The following is a 19,313-nucleotide window of genomic DNA, read 5'->3' as shown; positions in this document are numbered from 1 at the left end:
GGTCGCGTGGTTAGCACATCTACCTCCCAGTTCTGAGGACTCGGATTCGAGTTCAGACTCCGGCCTTCCTGGGTGGAGTTTGCATGTTCCCCCCGTGCTCGCGTGGGTCTTCTCCGGGTACTCCGGTCTCCTCCCACATTCCAAAGACATGCATGGCAGGTTGATTGGGTGCTCCGTGCTCTGTGTGCCCTGCGATTGGCTGGCAACCAGTCCAGGGTGTCCCCCGCCTACTGCCCAGAGCCAGCTGAGATAGGCGCCAGCACCCCCCGCGCCCCTTGTGAGGAATAAGCGGTCAAGAAAATGGATGGATGGATGATTCAAAAGAAAAATAGCTCATCATATTGAATTGTAATTGTGTGAAATTTGTTGACTTTCAGAGAATTTCCAGGTGCAACAGAAGATAAAACCAGGGCGTATCTAACATTTTTAAGGTTTACAAATGACAATCCTTTCAGGCGGCTGTCAAGAAATGTCATCACAGCATTTCTTGACCTTCAGAAACTGTCAGGTTAAAATTTGATGTCAGCTGGACTTAAAATTTTACTTGTAGAAATCCTCACTTCACTCTTGTAATCATACACAACTACACATCACAAATGTTCGTTTTCATTTTATTAAAAAAACAAAAACCTGTATTTGAGTCCACAGTTTTTCCTTTGTACAGTAAAAAATATTAAATAAACTCCCAAACTTCTTAGCAGAAAGATAGAGGATGGACTGTGGGGGAGAACAATTCTCCCCCTGGCAGAGGCGAGTGGGGAGGGGAGGGGGAGTCCAAGGGAAGCAGCAACTGGAACGAGGCAGAAAGATGGAGAATGGCGGTTCATATCTCCTGCGTTCTCCTCATTTCTGTGCAACACAGTTCATTTGGATCGATACTCTCCTTTGAATCCAAACAGGAGAAAAAAAAATACAAGGAACCCATCACGCTCATGTTTCACATCCCAGCCGATGTCCTCAAAAGGTTACAGGCACACAGGTATGCAGCCCCCCTCCCCAAGTCTCCCACGCTCCACGACGAGTGTCTTTTAAGCAAGGAGTGCGCACACATTCGAGGGAAGGGGCCTGCATGTTTGCGAGGGAACGACGCTCCCTTCCAGCATGGCGGACGTCCGTTAGAGAAGCTGGCCGGGACATCGAAACGGCAGACTGTTGACTGCAAGAAAACACTGACTGACATCGGATTTCCCCCCCCGCCCGAACACACGCGTACGACGAAAGACGTATAAAGTGAAACAAAAATATCCACTAACCCCATTCAATAACAAAAATAGATTTCTATAAGAACTGCAGCGCAGTGTCAGGGTACAGAACGCCACCACCTCAAAAAAAAAAAAAGAATAAATAAAGCAAAGCCAAACATAAAAAAGAAGATATGCATCATGTTTGGATTGACATTAATAATACCATAATCATTCTGCAAAAACAAACAAAAACAGACTGAATGGCAGGACACAATTAAAAAAAAAAAAAAAAGTTATTTGCATTATTCCACTTCTTTAATTGTTGAATACTTAAAAAGATTTCTTAAAAAGGCATTTAACCCCCTTCACCCTCCAAAAATATTACCTTTCACGCACTGTATTCTGCAAGACGTGGGGGTGCGATACAACCCCCTCCCCTTTGTCCACAATTGGCAAAAAATATATTAAACAGCAATAACTTACAATTCTTTTATTCTAATTTACTTAATGACTGCTTGATTTATTGTTCATCTCCCATAGGAAGTTCAGTTCAATGCATCTTTATTGAAAACATTTTAAATAACATTTAATTATAAGTATAAAAAAAAAAGAGGCTAAGTAATCAGATAGTTAACACTGTCCTGGATGAGTGCAGTCTGTGCGAAGGATCCGAGCTCTTTTAAGTTCGACATGACACATGAAGTGGAATTCCTACATGATGTCTAAAGGGTTGTGATTGATGTTCTGGCCCAGCGGATCCTGACTGTTGCCCCCCTGCCCATGGAGAGCCGCCATCCCACCCAGCTGCGATAACATGGCGCTCTGGTCCGAGCCAAATTGTTCCATCGAGTTCTGCTGCTGCTGGGATGAAGGCTGCGGTTGCGGTACCACCATACCCGGGTGGTGCTGGTTCAGGTGGGCCGGGCGGGGGGAGCCCGTCTGCATCTGGGGCGATATGTGATGAGGGGACGGCTGCGGTTGCATGCGCGGCGACGGGCTGGAGTGCGGCGGCTGCGACTGGGGTCTGGGCGAAGGCTGCGGGGAGCGCACCTGGTTGGCCAGGGAGGTGGGCAGCGTCTGGCCCTGCAGATGAGGGTGGGGGGACTGGGCCATCTGGGGGGGCTGCTGGGGGCTCATGGGATTGCTGTGCTGCGCCGGCGAGCCCCCGGCGGCGAGATGCTGCTGCTGTTGCTGCAGCAGCCTCTGGTGGAGGGCCTGCTGAAGGAGGGCCTGAGAAGGCGGCGGGCCGTTTGGACCCGTCGGTGGGCCTTGGCCCGGCTGCGGGGGTCCGACCGCCCCCCCGCCGCCGGGCCCCGAGTCCCCCCCGGGCAGGCCCGCCATGGCGTTCTGCTGCTGCTGCTGCATCTGGAGGTGGTGCTGGTGCTGGAGCCTCTGTTGCAGCACGGCTGCGGCCTGTTGCTGGGCAGAGCCGGGGTAACCCGGACCCTGCTGGCTTGGGGCCTGTTGAGGGCCTCCTGAGGGGACCTGTCCAGCCTGTGGCTGCATCCCAGGCTGGCCTATATAAGTCTGGCCCTGTGGGGGCTGGGGCTGCTGAAACTGGCTGTGATTGACCCCCATTTGCTGCTGATGTTGTTGTTGCTGCGACTGTTGCTGCTGCTGCAAATGTCGCCTCATGAGCAGCTCCCGAAATTGGGGACTGTTCAGATTGGCCATTTGGGGCCCTTGGCCCTGTAGACCTCTTCCAGCAGCTTGTTGCTGCTGCTGCTGCTGCTGCTGTAAACCACCAACAACTGGTCTCTGCTGCTGCAGCTGCGTCATACCGGCGATGTTCGCCCCACCCTGGCCCCCCATATGCATCCCCGACTGGCCGGCGTTCATGTTCACCTGCGGCCCCCCTCCCGCCATCACATTCCCGCCAGTGGGTCCGGCCCCTCCCGGGCCCCCCTTGTACTTGGAGGCCCTCTGTTTGATAAAGGCGGCCATGAGTTGCGGGTTGGAGCGCAGGATGTTGAGGACTTGCTGCTGCTGGAGCGGCGAGCTGGGCGAGCGCAGCGTGCGTAAAAGGTCCTGCAGGGCGGCTTGGGTGATGTTGCCACCGGCGCCAGGTCCCGGGACCCCGGCGGATCCGGGTCCGGCACCTTGCTGCTGCGGCTGTTGCTGTTGAGTCATATTCATCATGGCAGGATGGTTCTGAGTTTGCTGCTGCTGCATTTGTTGTTGTTGTTGTTGTTGTTGTGCGACCATCAGCACCTGATGACCCATTTGGTTCATCATGGCCTGCCTCTGCTGGGGTGGCATCCCCTGGCCTGTCCACTGTTGCTGAGGGTTCGCAAGTGGAGCGCCCATCCTCTGCTGTTGGAGTTGAACCTGTGGTGGGATCTGGCCCTGTGGAATGTTTGCTTGCTGCTGTTGTAACATGGGCCCACCGGCGCCAACCATCATCCCGGCCGGAGCGTTCTGCTGCTGCTGCTGCTGCTCCATGTGGGCCCGAGCCGCCTGCATCGCAGCCTGGTTCTGCGACGCCATGCCCTGGGGTCCCACCATCTGTTGACCTTGGGCCTGTTGGTGGTGGGGGTGAGGTGGCATCATGCCCGCCGCCGCTTGCCTCTGCAGCGCCATCTTCCGCTGGGCGTCGGCGACCCGCTGGATCTTCATAGCGATCTCAACCGCGGCCGGTGGAGGGCCGGAAGGTTGCTGCTGCGGCGGCGGCGGAAGAGCGGGCTGGACTGGGGGCTGGTTGGGAGGTTGACCCCCAACGTTTGTGGCCATGACGGGGCAACCGGGTTGCTGGCGAGGCGGCGTGGCAGACCCGAGAACGGGTTTTCCTTGCGATTGGTGGAGTGGAGAGGAGCCGGGTGGCGCTCGAGCAAACGCGGGCATGTTGTTGTTGGGGTGCTGGTGGAGTTGCTGATGTGCTCCGCTTTGCTGCTGCGACACCTGTGGGAGCATCTGGTGCTGATGCTGAGGCGAGCTCATCATCCCGCCACCACCTCCACCTGGCATCGGCTGAAACTGGTGGTGAAGCTGTTGCTGCTGCGGAGGCATGCCGCCCACTTGAGGATTTGCTTGACCCAATCCTTGCTGCGGCACCGGGGGCATGCTCGGAGTCGGCGTCTGAGGAGTTGGAGGTTGAGTTCCAACAGAGGTGGGCGTACTGGGCGCGGTGATGCCGTTTGTGCCCGGCGACGGCAGCCCCATAACGGGTTGACCCCCGACGGGTTGCCCCGCCCTCTGCATGCTGGCCATCCTCCGTCGTAACATCTGCGCCTGCTGGAGGCGGTGCTGGAGTTGCTGCTGGCGGAGCTTTTGCTTAATGTTGAGGCAAAACGGCACGGGACATTTGTTCTCCTGGCAGTGTTTGGCGTGGTAGCAGCACAGCGCAATTAGCTGCTTGCAAATGGGACAGCCGCCGTTGGTCTTGCGCTTGCAGCTTTTGGTGTGCTGAACGACACGCTTCATCTTCTGGCACGACGGCAGCGAGCAGTTGGCGTTGCGGCACTGGCAGGCGTGGACCAGCGACTGGATGCACCGCTGGATGCTCAGGCGACGAGAGTCTCCCGGACTCTGGGTGGACGCCGCCGCCTGGTTGCTGCTGTCGTCATCCAGCCCGAGTCCCAACTTGTCCATTTTGTGCTCGTGGCCTTTAGCGTTGTAGCAAGTGATGCACAAGTCGTAATCCTGGGTGGGGGGACAGCAAAGTGATTACTACAATTACAGAGCGAGAAATCCAAGTTCCTCACAATATATTAGGGATGTTCAATACTACTTATTGTCAAACCGATGAGCCGTACGGTTAGCATCACACACAAAAGAAACCCTAAAAGTCAGCATTCCCACGAAAGCAACATGATCAGTCCACATTCACTATAACAGCAGCAGAGGAAGTTGAAAACCCTTGCGGATCATCTAAGTTGCATGTATGGGATTATTTTGATAACTAGGGGTGAAATGAGTCCTCAAATTAATGATACAGGATTTTTTTTCTGCCTCTCAACCCGTCATTCAGACATGTCAAGAGAGCTGCAAACATAATCAACCTACCACGCCACCTAAGCTAAGGCTAACTTCCAAATGAAGTTTACCAAATAGTACAATGCAAATAGCCTTAGTAGACTTTTACTTTGAAGTTAGTCCACGTTGTGGTGTGACGGCTATTTTGACTTACCTTTTCGACGTTTCGGATTTCCTTATTGTAGTTTTTATTGACATTGAATAGTTGCAACCAACATCAAGACAACGCTATCCCAAACTCGTACTCAATCATTAATTTAAGACGCTAAGAAATAGTTAGTTAATTATGCCGTCAATGTATGATATGGCAAGAATCTCCGATGTTATTGGCTAGCAGCTAGCTGTTAGCATTAGCAACGAGTGCTTGGCTGGCAACAGTAAATGAGTTTGACAGCTGGTACCTGGCTTGCTTTAATTTTTTTCAATATTCTGGACCTAGGCTACTTCATAATTCACTCTCCATGTTTAAAGGAATGGAAAGTGCTTAAAATTGTACTTTGAGGTCTTTTTCATCATTGAAAAAAGAAGATAAATAGAACTTTGCCTTCATTTATTTTATAAAATGCTTTTGCCCATTAAATAAATAAAAAAACAACTCAAAATGTCAAATACAGATGTTTAAATTTGAGTAACATAGCTTTATGTCATTAATACCTTATTATTTTATACATGGATCATGTATAAAATAAGAATGCATATGCCTCATAAGTTCTGTTCCTAAATCGTAACCGGCCATAAGATATTTTAGTTGCTTTTTTTCTAAGTTAATGGGCAAAAGCGTTTTACAAAATAACAGAAGACAAAGTACCATCTTTTTTTTTTTTTTTTTTTTTTTTTTTTGCTGATCCAAAACATGATCCGATCTGTGACTCAAATGCGTGATCCGATCTGAACCGTGACTTTTGTGATCTGCTTCACCACTAGTATCGGTCACCTTGAAATAAAGACTGGTATTGGTACTTGCCAGCCAATACTTATTTGATGTATTTAAAAAAAAACATTTTAAAGACTTATATAATTTATTAATTAATTACAATTTGTATTCTTCTAATTTCATATAATAAATATAGAATACTATTCTTCTAATTCTCCTAAAAATATGGCCAAGTATCGGCCCTATACTGATACCTGGTATCAGTATTCGTCCATCCCTATAAAATATACATCTTTATTCTGGTGTAATAATATTCCAGTGCCTTTATGTGAGTTATTAAGAATCTGCGAATCTTTTTTTTTCCCTCCCATTTTCATTTAGCAATCAAGACAAAAAAAGTGAACCCCCCCTTCCCCCAATGAACTCTAAACTGCCAGATTTTTCACATTTCAATTGTAGGCTCATATCAAAAATACCAAACAGGAACACAAATTCAATTGCAAATTGATTGGTCGGGTAAAGGGCAGTAATTTTTTGAATTAGATTTAAAAAAGATTTTTTTTTTCATTTTATTTCAAAGCCGATTGAAATTAGAAATAATTACTAAAGGTAAAAAATACAACAAAGGGAAAACATATGACCACACATTTACAAATGCTGGAAGAAGAGCCTATTCTGTGTTTGTTTGTTTTTGTTTTTTTGGTTGGTTTCTTTTTACAGGTAGACACGCTCAATTTGAAACAAAGAGAAACAAACAAACAAAAAAAATCATCAAGATGCTATGGGTCCCAATTCTCACCTCACAAACAGTGCAGTGGAAGCGTGTCTCCACATGGTGTTTACACTCATTGCAAGTGTAGACAAAGCGGTCCTGGCTTTGGTTATGGAGCTCCACCAACATACACATGGAACTCCACATGGACCGCCTGAGAGAGCTGAACTCCAGATGTTTGTCCCTCGCCAGCGTCAGGAAGGCGTCACGGCCATCCATCAGGTCACAGGCCATCAGGGGGTCCGGGTCGGTGATGGGGGGCAGCGAGTTGGCAGTAGGGCCAGCAATAAGCCGGATGACAAAGAAGACCTAATGATGAGACAGAACCAATTTAACATGGAAAATAATGTAAAAAAAAAAAAAAAACTGGATAAGAGAAGAAACGTATTGAGAACATCAAATGAAAAGCGCAAACCTCTTTATGTTTCTCCATGGTGGCGTAAAGTTTCTGGGACAGGTCGTTGGACACGTTGGGCATTCCCGGCTTCTTCTTGTTGGCTCGGCTCATGCTGCTCTTGTTCTTGCTCGTCTTTTTATTGTTCTTCTTTTTGGCATTCTTGCTGTCTCCCTTTGTGGCCTGGGAATATTTGAAAGTCAATTTCAAGTCGTCTCATCGTGACCGCATCATGTGAGCCACGCTTACATCAGTACTCTCGTTGCAGGTGCTGTTCTCCTCCCTCTTCCTCTCCTCCTCCTCCTGCTCCAGCTCCTTGATGCTCTCCTCCAGGACGTTGGGCCAGAAGTCCCCCTCAAAGTACGGCAGCTCCTTCGCACTGGTCAAGCGGTCCTCTGTTGCCTGTTTGAAGATATCCTGAGACGAAATTGTTCAGAGCTTGTCAGATAAAAGTGTTTGACTGTTTAAAGTGTGCGAGAGGGGTCAAACTATTGAAAAATAATCATGAATCAGTCTTTTTATAGTACCTTGTAGTCATGGACTATGCGTTCAGACACCGCCTTGTCCAGCATCCTCTTGTACCACTCTTGCAGCCTTTTAGGCTTGGGGATCTTTTGGTCCGGTGGGTGACAATGGAAGATGTAATCGTCGCCCTCACTTGGAGGACACGCCCAGATATGACCCGTTGTAAACCTGAAGCAGGAGATGAGAAATTTGTATTCTCGCAGTTTTGGCTGGGTGAACTCATCTGCCGTCTAAGCTTGACTTACCCGAGCCTCTTTGCATATTCCAGGTAACCCAGCAAGATCTCATGGTAGACAGCGGTCCTGAGGTGTCGAGGTTTAAAGAAGTGAACGCTGTCCAGGTACGAGATATACACTCGTCTCTGGTTGGGAGGAGGGCAGTCAGAGCCGTACTCTTGAACGTGCATTCCAAAAAAACACACATCTGCTCCATCGACGTCCTCAAATGCAAATAAGGCTTTCATCCTGTATGGGAAGGACTCCGACATCTCCCCACTGTCCACAAACCTGGTAAATCAAAATAGAAAAGGCCAAGATGAGCAAAATCAAATAGAAGTCAACCACATTCTAATAATAATAATAATAATAATAATAATGATTGTATGCTCACACAATTCCTTACTGCGTTGTTGGACTGAATCAATGAATCAATTTGCATTTCAATTGCTCTACCATGCTGGAAAATTGTGATCTGGTATGAATTACGTCTAATCATTCAGTCCACAAACTCCCCAAACAATCCAAATTCAATTAGGTATAGCTTGTTTCCAGCTGATTAACTTTCATTCCTTTTTCCTCACATGACTCAATGGGACTGTATGGATACATAAATAAAGATGACTTGACTTGAAATACCAAGCTGGGTTTCTAATCCATCCATTCATCCATTTTCTGAACCGCTTGCTCCTCACAAGGGTCGCGGGGGTGCTGGAGCCTATCCCAGCTGGCTTCGGCTGTAGGCAGGGGGACACCCTGGACTGGTTGCCAGCCAATCGCAGGGCACACAGAGACGAACAACCATCCACACTCACACGAACACCTAGAGACAATTTGGACCGCCCAATTAACCTGCCATGCATGTCTTTGGAATGTGGGAGGAGACCAGAGTGCCCGGAGAAGACCCACGCAGGCACGGGGAGAACATGCAAACTCCACCCAGGAAGGCCGGAGCCTGGACTTGAACCCGAGTCCTCAGAACTGGGAGGCGGACGTGCTAACCAGTCATCCACCGTGCCGCGGGTTTCTAATCACTGTAGAAAAAGTTGTCTCATAATTCCCAAACAAATTGACAAAATAAAACACCTCTAAGTACAAAGATTCCATCACTTAAACCAAAATATCTTATTTTTCCTGGTGCCATCTTTTCAATTGCTGGCAATGAATACAAAAATCCTTTTCACTCCTTAACAATATCTTCCAGGACCCTCTACCCCACATATGTAAATCAACTGACACCTGCAACTCCTTAAAGGGCACAACTGACACATTTAGCCATTTTCATTTTTAACATTTTGCCTATAATTAATGTGATAGCTTGCTTCATTATTTTTCATGTACAATTAATACTAACATGTTGATGTTGATCTCATCCACAAATCCAAGCCCTCCACATGTCAGCTTGATCCTTTCCCTACAACCGTGGTCCAATCCTGCCTTTACTCACTGCTGGAACTTCCCCTCATCTCTGTTATTGTTCACTCTTCTCTCTCCACTGCCATTGAAAAATCATTTGTTCAAAATGCAGCTGTCACTCACATTCTAAAGAAACCTGGTTCAGACATCAACTACAATAACCTCCACTCTAATGCAAATCAATCTACCATTCATTTCAAGTTATAGAAAAAGTAGTCGCCACAAATTCACTCTCAGTGAAACACACCAAGTCTTTCCCAATTACTTCCTGTGTGCCTCAAGGCTCTGTCCTGGGGCACCTAGTTTTTATTATCTACCAACTTGACTTGACCGCTCCCTTGGCACCATTTCCCGAAGACTCTCCTTTCTAATTGCCTACTTACCATTACTGCGAGTTATTTCCATCATTCATTCTGCAAAACTTGTTTTACCTGCTGTTTATTGAGGTACAGTGTCCTTGAGGGTCTCGAAACGTGCTTCAAAATTGAACGTATCATTATTTCCCCACAACACCATTACAAATGTTCAACCTACCTGGACTTCATGCCTGGTTTGACCTCAACCACCTTGTCGGAGACGTGGACCACGCGAATGGTGACTTCGCCAGCCTCAGGGTGGTTCTGCCGTCTGATGTAGTCATTCACTCGCGACTCCAAGTAGCTCCCCAGCTTGGTCTGAGGAAGCCCTAGCAAACAATGGCAATCATTTTAATTCAGGCCATGGTAAACAAATGATTCTGTAGACAGCAACTCAAAACCTTGACCCAATAAGTGATTCCAGGTCAGGTTACCTAGAGAATTATATTACATCACATCAAACTTACTTTTAGCTGCATATTTGTTCTCTTTCCGTGTTTTATTGGCCATCTTCAGACAGTTGTCACAGACAAAGCTGTATTTAAGGAGAAAGAAAAAAAAAATGTTAAATTTGCAGAACACACTTTCTATAGCTGACTGATCCATAAATATGTATGCGGGTTTATGTCTTAGTATGTGTCCAAAATTCAAGGGTAGAAGTAAGCTGTATTTAGAGACAACATAAAAAAAATTATATACATAAATAAAATACATTTGCATAATTCTAAAAATGACTGGTTCATAAAAAATGTATGCGTGTTTATGTACAACAGAAATACTTAGGATGCGTCAAAAACCCAAGCATTATGGTTATTATAATTCTTCACATAAATAATAGTTGCTCACCCTGAAGGCCAAATGGTTTCATTATGCAGGACACAGATCTGGTGCATTTTACGACCGCAGTCGGTACATTCCACAAGCCTGAGGAAAGAGAGAAAAGCAGACATAAGATGGAGGACAATAGACCATCAGTTAGGAGCGAGACAGAAATTCATCCTTTTGTACCTAGCTATGACTTTCCTAAATAATTGTTAAAAACCAAACAAAATTGACAGTCTTGTTAGTTGCACTATTGTTTTTTTTTTTGTTTTTTTTTTTTAATGAATGAAAAAGCCTAATTTAGACATCTTTAAGTTTAAGTTTGGGAGGACCAGACCCAGGACAATTACAGTTAAATTTGAAAAATACAAAGATAAAACAAAAATTCTACAAAAAACAAAACATCTTAAGGGCACAAACATATACATAAATGAGGATTTTACTGATATTGTTCGAAAAAAACGGAAAGAACTTATACCAGAAATGAAAGCAGCACGGGAAAGAGGAGAGATTGCCTACCTAAAATACGACAAGCTTATAATTCATCCCCGTACAAGCACACCCAGACACTTGCACCAACACAACTCATCAATAAAATGAAGGAAGACACAGTACACTTGATGACGAAAAGTTGACAAATACTAGAATGGAAAATCTATACCCAAACACAAAAAAATTACAAATATTTGATTATACGGAACATAAGACATCTGATCCAGAAAATGGCATTGACCCAGATAAATTTTTATGTAGTAACAACTATGACCTTGCCTGCGAGTACCACACTAATGAGCAATTCAATGCAAATGTAAGTAAGGATTTTCGTGCATTCTCAATCATACATTTTAATAGTAGAAGTCTATATAAAAACTTTACAGAAATTAAAAAATGCTTGAGTAAAATAAATAAATTCCAAATTATAGCCATATCAGAGACATGGCTTGATAATGAGAAAATAAGCGATATAGAAATGGAAGGATATGAATTGTTTACAATGAATAGGGAAAACAGAAGGGGAGGAGGAGTTGCAATATATGTTGATAAGGTTTTCAAATGTAGTAAAATTGAACATCTAACTACTACTGTGGATAATGTAATGGAATGTGTAACTATTGAAGTTCATATAAAAAATATGTCAAACGTAATTATAAGTTGTATATATAGGACACCAGGATCATGTCTTGATACATTTAACGATAAGTTAACAGATATCCTTAGTTATACAAATGATAAAAAATTGCGAATATTGTGTGGTGATTTTAACATTGATTTATTAAATCCTAATGGACATCAGAAAACAACTGATTTTATAAATATGATGTATAGTAATAGTTTATTTCCTGTTATTATAAAACCTAGTAGAATAACAATCGATACAGCTACACTAATTGATAATATATTCACAAATAAAATTGACCTTAAAATAGAAAGTGGACTCCTTATTAATGATATAAGTGATCACCTCCCGATTTTTGCAATTTTTTATGATTATTTTGATAAAAAAATGAAGCCGATTACTTACACATTTGAAACTAGAGCAAGAACAACACGCTCCATGGCTGCCTTTAAGTTGGATTTAGAGAAACACAACTGGTCTGAGGTTTATTCAAATAACGATCCTGATATTGCATATAGTGAATTTCAGTCAACCATTATTTCTCTATATAATAAACATTGTCCATTAATTAAGATTACAAGAAAGTATAAAGGTCCAAATAAGACATGGATGACAAAGGGGATACAGAATGCATGTAAAAAGAAAAATAATTTATATAAAAGATTTATTAAATTGAGAACTGTGGAAGCTGAAACAAAGTACAAGATCTATAAAAATAAATTAGCAAATATTATTCGAATAAGAAAGAAAGATTATTACTATGAATTATTAGAACAGAATAAAAGCAATACACAAGAAATATGGAAAACACTAAATCATGTAATTAAAAAAAGTTCTAAAAAAACAAATTTTCCACAATATTTTATAAAAGATAACGATATGGTAATTGATGAAATTTCTGACATAGCTAATAATTTTAATGAATATTTAGTTAACGTGGGCAGCAACTTGGCAAACAAAATCCCAGAGCCAAGAAACAAACGTGAAATAGATAAGAACATTGTAAATAATTCATCCACAATGTTTCTTAATGATGTGAATGATATAGAAGTATTAAATGTTGTGAAAACATTAAAAAATAAAAAGTCTACTGACTGTCTTAACATTGATATGACATTAGTAAAAAGTATTATAGAATATATTGTAAAACCTTTTACATATATTTGTAATTTATCATTTAAAACTGGTATATTTCCATCAAAAATGAAGATAGCCAAAGTCATTCCTGTTCATAAAAGTGGAGAAAGACACACGTTTAATAACTACAGACCAATATCATTGTTGCCACAGTTCTCAAAAATTCTAGAAAAATTATTTTCATATAGATTGGATAATTTTATTGAGAAACATAAGCTCTTAAGTGAAACCCAATATGGGTTTAGAGAAAAACGGACCACCTCAATGGCAGTCATGGAGCTTGTAGAAGCAATATCTACCGAAATAGATAATAAAAAATTTACTGTTGGGATTTTTATGGATTTAAAAAAAGCTTTTGATACTATAGATCATTCTATATTAATGAATAAATTAAAGAAATATGGAATAAGAGGTTTAGCTTATAAGTGGATGAAAAGTTATTTGGAAAATAGATATCAGTATGTGCAGTTTAATAATGTACAATCAGAACACATGAAGATCACTCATGGAGTTCCCCAAGGGTCTGTGCTCGGCCCTAAATTATTTATACTGTATATAAACGATATTTGCTGTGTCTCAAAAACATTGAAAAGTGTTTTATTTGCTGATGATACAACTTTCTATTGTTCAGGAGAAAACCTGAAGCAGCTTCTGACTACTGTGGAGTATGAATTGAATATATTAAAAAAATGGTTTGATGTAAATAAATTATCATTGAATTTAAATAAAACCAAGTTCATAGTTTTTGGCACGAGACAAATCACTCATCAAGTCAAAATTATGGTGAATTCAATTGAAATAGAAAGGGTGAATGAAAATAAATTCCTTGGAATTATTATCGATGATAAATTATGTTGGAAGCCACACATAGAAACTGTTAAAAGGAAAATGTCAAAAATCATAGGGATACTCTATAAAAGTAAGGATGTTTTAAACATGAAATCATTATATATATTATATAGTTCATTATTATTACCATATTTGACCTATTGTGTGGAATTATGGGGAATGGCATATAAAACAAATACTAACACCGTTTTCAAATTGCAAAAGAAAGCTATAAGAATTATTAATGGATCAAAGTATACAGAGCCAACACATCCACTATTTATTAAATTAAATGCAATGAAATTTTATGACTTGGTGGATTTTAAAATAGCACAAATAATGTATAAAGTTTATAACAATTTACTCTGCCACAGTACTCAGAAGTTATTTGAAATTAGACACAGTCCTTATGATATAAGGGGTACAAGTGTGTACAAAAACCCCAAAACAAGAACAAATATTAAGCAAAGGTGTGTATCTGTAAAAGGTGTTGATCTGTGGAATCAATTGGAAATTGCTCTGCAAAATTGTGATTCAATGCTGGAGTTTAAAAAAATGTTTAAAAGTAAAATTCAAAAAAATTATCTATGTCAAGCCAGTATATGAAAAATGTACATGTGAGTATGTGTAAGTGATCTAGATAGGTATTATGGTATATGTTTAGTAAATTTATGTATATATGTTTTTGGTAAATGTGAATAGGTTAAGTGCACTTGTGTATATATATATATATATATAACTTGGGTTATATATATCATTTATTATTTTATTATTATTATTTTTAATAATCAGTAAATGAAAATTGTATTAATAATGAAATAAGTTTAAATATATTTAGTAAAAGGGGTAGGACTAGATAAGTTTTTAACTTCTTCCTACTCCCTTTTGAACATGTAAGTTATGATTAATTGAATGATTATGTTATTGGGATTTTCTTCTATTTTGATTGTTGTTGTTTTTTGTTTTATCTCTGCTGTTCATTTGTTTATATGTTCAAAAAAATAATAAAAGGAAAAAAAAAAAAAAAGGAGAACTGGTAGCTCATAATCATGACAGCTAATCCAGCTTGTAGACTTACAACTCAGGGTCAAGAGTGTCATTCTTCTTTCGCTGGAATTGGTCTTTGTTGATTGACCTGTCGACGAGACCAGGAAACAGCATTAAGCATCATCCTGTGCCTTTGCAAATTCACTTGTAACATTCAACAAGGTTACAAAATTAGTTAACTCATTCACTGCCAGCCCAGTTAAAATGGATTTTTGACATCTATATGCATCAATGACACTGAATGAGTTAATTTAACAGGGTTCCTGTTGTGTTGCCAGGTCAAATTAGTCGGCGAAAGTGTATGAACACTAACTTATTTTTAAATAATTGATTGAATAGGTGTAGAATTTAGCATTGGGAAATGCAACATAACAGCGAAGAAGAGTGTTTCTTAAAAAATACTTTGCAATTAAAAACTCAAAACAATCCTTCCAATTAACAATTCTTTATATCTGATACCGCCATGGCCTTCACAAAAAAACCCCATCAAAACCCAGAGGATTGAGGCTCATCTGGTAAAGTTAGTTAGGAATCGAGGATAGAAACTCACGTCTGAGGCTGGGAGGGGTCATCGCCCAGGGAGACGCTCTCGCCCTGGATTTCGTTGAAACACTTCTCACAGAAGTGGTACCTGTCAGCAAGAAGCCCATATTTTGGTGAACTACACCGTTGGCCATCAGCACAGCCAATCACAGAGAGGGCACGGAGAAGCAGCCGCCAATCAGGGCAGGGCAGGGCAGGGCAGGACAGGCCGGGGAGCGTACACACAGGAGGAGGCAGAGGGCAAGGAAGGTCGTCGCCAGCAGCCAATCGTGATGCAGAAGTGTTGTGTGGGCAGGTGTTTTGATTTTGAGCGTAAATTTCGGAGTGGATGATTGGTCACACCAAAGCAGGCCAATGCAGACATCACAAGCGTTAAAAAAAATAAAATAAAAAAAGGGGGAGGGAGAGAAGGGGAAGGAAGGGAGGTCAAAATGAATATAATTAAAAAAAAAAAGCGTAAAATAAATCGTTACAGATCAGACAATGGAGGTATTTGGGGTAAGGGGAGGTGAGGGAACATAGTGGGAATGACAACCAACAGAGAACAGAGAGCCAAGGCAAAGCAAAGATTAGCGTCAGACGTTCAGTGGTAAACAACAACAACAATACAGCAACATGAGAGACCACTAGGAGTTATGGAGGACAGGGCTTAATCTCCAAAACATGAGGGTGGATGAGGAGAAATATTATGGTTGAGCAACAAAAAGACCCATCATCCGTTCGGTTTATTTATAAAGTGGGAACCCTCCCGCGGATGGTGAGTAAGGTTACCGCCCCACTCCTTCAAGTATTGAGCATGGAAACTCCTTCTGAGGGAAATGCAACAACTAAGTCCAATTAGCAACCAACAGGTCAGGAGCCCACTTTATGAATGACAATACAATGAAGATGGAAATGGTGAGCTGTGGAGATGGAGATGGTGGCAGGGTGATGATATTTGAAGCCAAATTAAAACTCATTTGTGATTGTACCACATCAATGATACAAAAGCGCAGGAAATATTTTTAGAGAGTAAAATACAAAAATCGGCTGGACTGTTGTGGCCAGCGTTTTATATCTCCATTTAGGGCTGGACGTTCATGGGAAAAATAATCATCACGATTATTTTGATTGAGATCAAAATTATGATAAAAAATAATAAAATAATTATTCATTGATTTAAAAACTTAAATATTTTTTCAAGTACTAAAACTCAACTACTTAAAACTGATGATTATAGCCTTACGCCCTTTCATCAATTCACATTGAACACTTTATTCTTGAACACTATAGTTTTTGTCAAGTAGAACATAACCTTATATAAAAAAAAAATAAATATATGAAATTCAAGCCTCTTGCACTTAGATTCTTCATTTTCAAACTTAAGCATTACATTAGCGTCTATCATATTTATTTTATCTTATGTTATTTTCACAAGTTTGGGGACTTAGCTCTTTAGCATTAGCGCTAGACTTGCAATGTGTTTAAAAAACAAAGCATGTTTGTATTTAAATATACACTGTATGTAATTCTCCTTATCGTGTGTTTAGTTTTACAGTTAACTCCAACTGGAGTGTCATTAAACTTAAAGCTTAAAATGACACTTAGGGACGGCGAATCTCACTGATTCGTTCTGGGCTTGCTAAACACAACATGGTGCATTCAGGGTACTTTTACAATGTAGGGAACTTGAAAAAGTGCCGCGGCATTCTGCACATTAATAGTTTTTCTTCAATCATTTCGTTTTATAGTTGAGAGAAGCCAACATCGAAATCATGACAAAATTTGTATTAATCGTCCAGCCCTAATTCTAATTCCATTGTCAAATTATTATTTATATGTGTACGTGCACTCCAATGAGCAGACAGCTTTTACCTGTTCTGGTAGCTAAAATAAGCAGCATCACGCTGGATGGTACATAATTGTTTTCCATAGCAGCATAGAGTTTGGGGGGAAAACTCAAACTGCAATGAGAAAGACATTTTAAAAGAAAATTATCATCAAGTAACAATTTAGTTGCTTTTCTTGATTTTGTTTCCTCACCTTCCTTCCACAGCAGTATCCTAAGCCCTGCATGACAGGATCGATCTCCATCTCAAACACCTCAGCCAGCTTGGAGCAGTACTTGTAGACACGGGACGTCTTGCGATTATACAGCCAGGCGTTGTTGAACATCAGCCAGATATCCTCCACATACTGCCACGGCTCTTGGTACTGCCCCGTGTCCAGTTTCCTCTTGATGGTCGACAGGTCCATGGGGTTCTTCACGATGTCAAAGTAGTCCTGGTTCGGAAAAGGTGTCGCCCAGGTTCAAAAATCAGGTCGAGGTGTAAAGCGTAGAAATTGAGGCAAGAGAGCATGTCCAAAAGGCCAAGATGAGGGAGATAGGGGATCGCAGGGTCAGGCATCGCAGTTGGATCAGAGTAGGGAGAGAAGAGGGTGCAGGGGGACAATGTTGTTGAGCGCTGCAGAAAAGAGGGTTTGTGTGCAAACAGAGAGACATGACAACTTCGGCCCTCGAGCTCTTCGCTTTGCACCCTGGCGCATACATTTATGTCGGACAGCCATGAGTCTGCAACTGCTCATATAGTTTTCTTTTGTTTGTTTTCTTACATGTACTACTCGCAAAAAGTCAGACATATTGGGGGAAGTTTTAGGTTCAACTAAATGTTTTACAAGTTAAGTTTGACCTTCTCTGAACCTTCAATGTCTCAGTAGTTTTTGTTCAACTTGTTCTCCAATAAGGAGCTGAAATGCAAAATTCACAAGTGTTTGCTCCAAGAAAGGACAAATTTCTTGTTTCCATTAAATTTGGTTTCCTTTAATATTTTCATGCATCTAACACCTGTTGTGAATTCTGCCATTCATCTCCTTGTTGGAGAAAGGCAACCTGTTTAAAAAAAAACTAAAGATAAATATTGACATGGGTGTTTAAAATTCAAAAGGTCAAATTAAGTTTTCCTGCATTTTAGGTTGATCCTGAGATTTCACACGAAAGCAGAATAGTTACCCCAAACTTTACTGACATATTGTATAGTTTTGCAACCGAAACCTGCCTTATGATCCAAATGATTTGAATAAAAATAAACTAAAGGTATATGGATCAAAGCCCAATACAAGCAGCTTAAGCTAACACAAGTTAACGGGGTGCAAAACTAAGAACCAAACCAGGCAAATGGCAAAAAGCGGACAAAGCTTTACGTTTTTAGCAACATAGTGGTTGGCATTAACAGCGCCAGCAACATGAGATCAAGGTTGCATAAGTCAGCAACTGGAATACATACGTTTTCGAGCGCTTTCTGACCCTGTCAAACAATCGTTTGGAACACAGATTTTGTTGCGGCAGCAGATTTAACCAAATGATTAGAAGCGGTGTGAGTTGTTGTGTTACCATGGCAACGTCATTTCAGAGAAATACCATGACCTCTCTTTGTGAACATACAATTAGCATGTATTTCTTTTCTTTTTTTTCCCCGCATATAGAATGTAATGTATGCCGTAATACCAAATGTACAAATGTATTTTTTGTCATATATTTATAGCAAGCTAAGTCATGAGAGGCAGTTCAAAAGGGTCTGTTAATGTCAGCCAGTCACGCATGTTAATGAATATTAATCACTTTCACATGAAACAATGTCTAGCAAGACAGGCACTCACACAATATACTCAATATGACACTTACTGGCCCGCTTCTACATACTGCCTACTAACAACCGCTACTGGTGAGGAACTGAACTAGAAAGCAAGCGATGGAACGCAAGAATGATGACACAAGTTATGATTCACAAAGGGCTTTTAAAAAAAAAAAAAGAAAAAAAAAAAGAAAAGAAAAAAGGAAAATGATTCAGTGTCATAAACAAAAGCAATTCGCTTATGAGCGTTAAAAAAATTGTTCTCTGGTCACAAATATGATTCACATAATTTTACATCAAGTTATGTGATGGGAAAGTTTGACAATAAGGGCCAGTGGACGCTTGGAACTTACTAAATTGTGTCACTTATTGTGTATGCCTAATAACTAATACTTTGGAATGTAAACAATTTTCATCACCTAGATGTGCCTTGTAATCAATGAAACGTTCATAAGAGGAATTGCTTTGATTTACATTTCGTAAACGAAGAGACAGCAACG

The 19,313-nt window shown here is 41.4% G+C and overlaps 1 protein-coding gene across 8 annotated transcripts in view; it reads right to left on the bottom strand.

Annotated features, from left to right (window-relative positions):
* Window positions 1–595: 595 nt before the first annotated feature.
* The window catches only part of ep300b (EP300 lysine acetyltransferase b), a 44,490-nt gene continuing 25,772 nt past the window's right edge, over window positions 596–19,313 (bottom strand). For 5 of the 8 annotated variants that reach the window (XM_077502432.1, XM_077502441.1, XM_077502413.1 and 2 more), the window contains exons 18-30: window positions 17,225–17,464; window positions 17,057–17,145; window positions 15,210–15,320; window positions 14,691–14,747; window positions 10,555–10,632; window positions 10,176–10,243; window positions 9,887–10,037; window positions 7,967–8,227; window positions 7,724–7,889; window positions 7,446–7,613; window positions 7,218–7,379; window positions 6,830–7,111; window positions 596–4,823 (exon numbers count right to left, since the gene is read on the bottom strand). In XM_077502432.1, the coding sequence (XP_077358558.1) occupies window positions 1,896–4,823; window positions 6,830–7,111; window positions 7,218–7,379; window positions 7,446–7,613; window positions 7,724–7,889; window positions 7,967–8,227; window positions 9,887–10,037; window positions 10,176–10,243; window positions 10,555–10,632; window positions 14,691–14,747; window positions 15,210–15,320; window positions 17,057–17,145; window positions 17,225–17,464 (4,761 nt within the window). In that variant the 3' untranslated portion in view covers window positions 596–1,895. The remainder of the gene's footprint in view (window positions 4,824–6,829; window positions 7,112–7,217; window positions 7,380–7,445; window positions 7,614–7,723; window positions 7,890–7,966; window positions 8,228–9,886; window positions 10,038–10,175; window positions 10,244–10,554; window positions 10,633–14,690; window positions 14,748–15,209; window positions 15,321–17,056; window positions 17,146–17,224; window positions 17,465–19,313) is intronic. The other 3 variants (XM_077502450.1, XM_077502469.1, XM_077502480.1) reach the window with 1 other exon arrangement.

The sequence above is a fragment of the Festucalex cinctus genome, chromosome 1, assembly GCF_051991245.1.
Source record: "Festucalex cinctus isolate MCC-2025b chromosome 1, RoL_Fcin_1.0, whole genome shotgun sequence".
In the NCBI taxonomy this organism is placed as follows: domain Eukaryota; kingdom Metazoa; phylum Chordata; class Actinopteri; order Syngnathiformes; family Syngnathidae; genus Festucalex; species Festucalex cinctus.
The sequence above is the reverse complement of the archived record's forward strand: the minus strand, read 5'-3'. Positions and strand labels throughout refer to the sequence as shown.